The sequence below is a fragment of the Thalia democratica genome, chromosome 5, assembly GCF_965202585.1.
Source record: "Thalia democratica chromosome 5, ktThaDemo2.hap1.1, whole genome shotgun sequence".
In the NCBI taxonomy this organism is placed as follows: domain Eukaryota; kingdom Metazoa; phylum Chordata; class Thaliacea; order Salpida; family Salpidae; genus Thalia; species Thalia democratica.
The window spans coordinates 29,013,650-29,017,958 of record NC_139169.1 but is presented as its reverse complement, the minus strand read 5'-3'; the positions used below and the strand labels follow the sequence as shown (position 1 = coordinate 29,017,958).

The 4,309-nt window shown below is 29.1% G+C and overlaps 1 protein-coding gene across 1 annotated transcript; it reads right to left on the bottom strand.

The window, feature by feature from the left end:
* Positions 1–1,037: 1,037 nt before the first annotated feature.
* Positions 1,038–3,968, bottom strand: LOC145836387 (protein FAM200A-like). Its single transcript, XM_082944192.1, has 2 exons — positions 3,869–3,968; positions 1,038–1,285 (listed from the first exon to the last, which is right to left on the bottom strand). The coding sequence occupies exons 1-2, from the start codon at positions 3,966–3,968 to the stop codon at positions 1,038–1,040; spliced, it is 348 nt and encodes a 115-aa protein (XP_082800318.1).
* Between the last annotated feature and the right edge of the window lie 341 nt (positions 3,969–4,309).

The following is a 4,309-nucleotide window of genomic DNA, read 5'->3' as shown; positions in this document are numbered from 1 at the left end:
TATAATCCAGTGCTTCTGAACCTTTTTCTAGTGGCGGAACCCTTTTCCAAAGTTCAACTTTTTCGCGGAACCCCTAATTTAATTTCACATAAAATGTTTAATATAATATTTCCTGCAAAAACAAAAGAATTTCAGTGAAAAACGAATTTTTTAGCAAAACTATATCATTGTTAGAAATCATACCAATTGTAATAGTATTAAGCCGAGTCAAATTCAAAGTGCGCCAGAGGCAATAAGTATTTTATGATTCTAAAATAAATAAACGAAAACAATAACAATTAATTGCAACGTCGTAAAAATCTTTCCTTGCATAATATAAGCAAAATGAGAGCTACAAACAATAACGAAATGAACATAAACCTAATCTAGTTCACAGATTACCGTAATAAACGGGTGAGATGCCTAACGAAAAATAAATAAAAAACATTTAGTGCGAAACTTGAACTTGTCTCTTTGCAACAAGCATGTCAATGCGCGGCTGGATTTTGGATAGACTGAGACGGAGATAGGCAGATATGGTTGGAGTCAGCATACAGTTCCTTTGCTTCGTTTTAATGTTTGTTACATGCGAAAAGCCGGACTCGCAAAGATAAGTGGTGGTGAATGATAAAAGAAATTTTACTGCACGCTTTGCTAAGACGGGGTACTCTGAAATTGCACATATCCAAAAATCTAAAAGCTCCTTCCCTTTGAAACTCAATTTTAAATTTCTATCTTCAGATAGTTGCAACAATTCGTTTTCTGTATCTGTAGGAAGATTTACTTCTTCTGAAGCAATGTCACACATAAAAGGATTCAAAATCCATAAACTTCGGATGCGAACATCTTTAGGAAAATAATGTTGAAACTTTATAGACGAAAGATCAAGGTGGTTTTATATTTCGTCAGAGAAGTTGAATTCTATGCATTTTTCATGGGCCTCATCAAACCATCAAACTCATCAAACTCATCAAAACATCAAAACATCGCAAAATTACCATTGCTAACCTTTTTCTTCCAAAAGTTAATTCTATTTTTAAACGCCTCAATCTTGACTGTCATGACAAAAATGGAATTTTGCTTCCTTTGCATGCTAAGTTCAAAGCGTTCAATTCTTCGAAAATATCGGTGAGATAAGCTAGCCTGGCTAAAAAAACATCATCTTCAAAGAACTTCACTAATTCTGAGCCTTCATCTTTTAGAAAGGTGAACACCTGCTTCTTTAATTCAACGATACGAACCAGTGTCCGCCCCTTCGACAGCCAGCGAACTTCGTTGTGATAAAGAAGTCGCAGATGGTCAGAGTCTAAATTTTCACATAGGTCTTTGAGACATCTGGCCTTTGTGTCACTTTTATTTATATAACTAACAGTTTTAATCGACGCTGAGAGAACTTCTTGTAAATAAGAAGGAAGATGTTTTGTTGCCAAATTTTCTCTATGTAAAAAACAATGTATCCATTTAGCTTAAACTGCCTTATCCTTCATTTTCCTCACTACACCATTTTTGGACCCAGTCATAGACGCTGCACCGTCAGTACAAATGCCGACATATTTATTCCACTCTAAACCCTTGCTGATGAAATAATTTTCGACACATTTCATTACTTCAACAGAAGTTTTTTTTATAAATGAATATCAAAAAAAAAATCATTGAGTTATAATAATTAAACAGAAAAAGCAATTACTTAAATAACAAACTTTAAAATTTTGCTAACACATAGACATTTAAACATTTTTATCATGTAAATTTAAAAAAAAAATTTCAAACTCAATTTCTGTTGAAGTTTTAAAGACCTGGCCACAACTTTTAAAAATAAGAGTATCATTTTTTATCATGTAAGTTTAAAAAAACTATTTAAAATTCAATTTCTGTTAAAATTTTATAAGCCTGGCCAGATTTTTTAAAAATTATAGTAGCATTTTTTAAGTAAAAAATAAGCTTTTATACATATTAAATTTTAAATCAAGCTAATAGACGTCTTTATAAACATTTTTACAGCATTTGAAACAATATAATATACCAGAAATAAGTTTCTGATAAAGATTTTTTATATAGTTTTATTGTGTAAACATTTAGAACTTGTTTTGATTGCTTCTACATTGTTTGCTTTAGTGATAATACAAGTATTTTCATGACTTCACTTTAAATAGAAATCCAAAAAATTTGGGCTACCAGGACACCTATTAATAATGAATATCCATTAAAAGTCCTAACGCTAGATACACACTAAGTGAATGCTATAATTATATATGTTTTCCATTTTATGTGTTCCATTTTTTTTTTTAATTTTTATGATTTATGTTTTTTTATCTTTCAAATTTCTTTTTTAAATTTCAAAAGGCTTCGCGGAACCCCTGAGAGGCGTCGCGGAACCCTAGGGTTCCGCGGAACCCCATTTCAGAAGCACTGATATAGTACATGTAAATTTTGCTTAAGATGCATTTATTAATTTTGTAGCTCATATTTTTTTTCAGTACTAACTTTTTTTTGGGTCATGCAAAAAGATATAGATGCTTATTGAGGTGTTGTTTAGATAGTTTGACAAATAAATTCTCAAACAGTTTTACTACTTGTTTGATGCAGTTTTACTTTTTTGTTGTGTTTGATGTTACGTTAGAATTCATTAAACATGAAAATACTTGCGTAAAACTTTAAAATTATTTATCAATTATAATGAACATTATTTAAAAAACATTACTTAATAAATCAAGTATTCATAAATTTACAAGTAGAAGTTTTTGAACAAAAATTATAACCAAACTTCATTATAAAGTCATTGATTTTTTATTATATTTTCAATAGGTTAAATACTTAATTAAAAACTTTTATATAAATAAAATAAAAACTTATTAGTTTAAAAAGCTAGTATTTAGTGCTTTCAACTTTGAATATGTATTTAATTACATAAAAAATATACTAATCCAATTTAGTTTTACATAATAACTGTATTTTTGTGTTTTAATTACAAACTTACTTAAAAACGTTATACAAATATACGAATATTAGTTACAGAAATAGAATGCACGATACCATAAACAAATATTTTAAGAGGTAAAACAAAATATTTTTTATTTGTCACACTTAATATCTTTAGGGTTTTCCAAAAAACAGTGATGTCATCTTTTTTTTTGCGGCTTTGACTAATGGGAAATTGACAATAAGGAGTGCAAATCAAACGGAATTAGCAGAAAAGCAATGTCTAATTAAGAAGGAAGAAAATAAATTCTGCCAAGTAAGCATTCGAAAATCGGGTTTGGAAACTCTGCGGTCTGTTGCACAATTTTTGTTTAAACTTTATTTTAAGAAGAAATTAGTTCTTTTTTATTATTGTCATGGATTAAACATTGCTTTAAGTAAACAGTTTAAACTTTTCCAAATACAATTTAATTAGGCAACTTTCTTTTAAGAATACCAACTCGTAATCTAGTACTTAACTAACGATTTTATTGAAATGTAAAATATACTTTCCAAAGATGGTAATATAACCTATTCTTCAATTAGCTATCAATGCGATATTTATAATTTTTCATGTTTAATCCATCACACTAAATAACACATAATGTACAATTACAAAGTGATCTATTAATTCTATTAATTATTGGTGTTAATTTTAGGTAGCTCAAATGAGAAATACATACTATAGATGGATTTAAGCAGAGAATTTATTACATTTTCGAATATAAAAACATCACGTCAGAACCCAACAAAAAAGCTGAAAAACTGGCGTAAAATTTATAATTGGATCTCAATAAAGAAAAAAATATCAATTTTTTTTAAAAAAAGTCCATTTATTAATACACAGAACTCTTTTAACTAAAACTTCAACTAGACCACAACACCTCATGTCATCATTCTTCCATGACACCCTAAATACTTCCCCACCTACTATCCGCATCCTTCACTTGCAAACTGACATTGTTGTCACACGCCACGCAGTACACGGCATCATTAAACAAGTTCCTCCTCTCACCAGTGGCGGGAACCATTATAATGTGCTTACCGCGAATTTCTTCAGTTTCGTTCCGCTTTTTTTTGTAAGTTGATTAAATTTAGATAATATCTGTGAAAATTTACCAAGCTTATGTTTTTTTTTTAATGTTACTTCACCAGAACTAAGATCATTGTAGTAATTAATAGGTTAAATAATAAATGTTTGTTCAATTTATAGGCTTTTGAAGTAACTTAATAATGTTTTAGAATAGTTATTAAAAATTATGCAAGTAACTTGTTTGAACATTTCTACAAAGAAAGTAAATCTTTATTACAACGCAATTATCTCAGACTTTTTTTACAGCAAAAACTAGTCTGGTATGAAGCTATTCAAGTT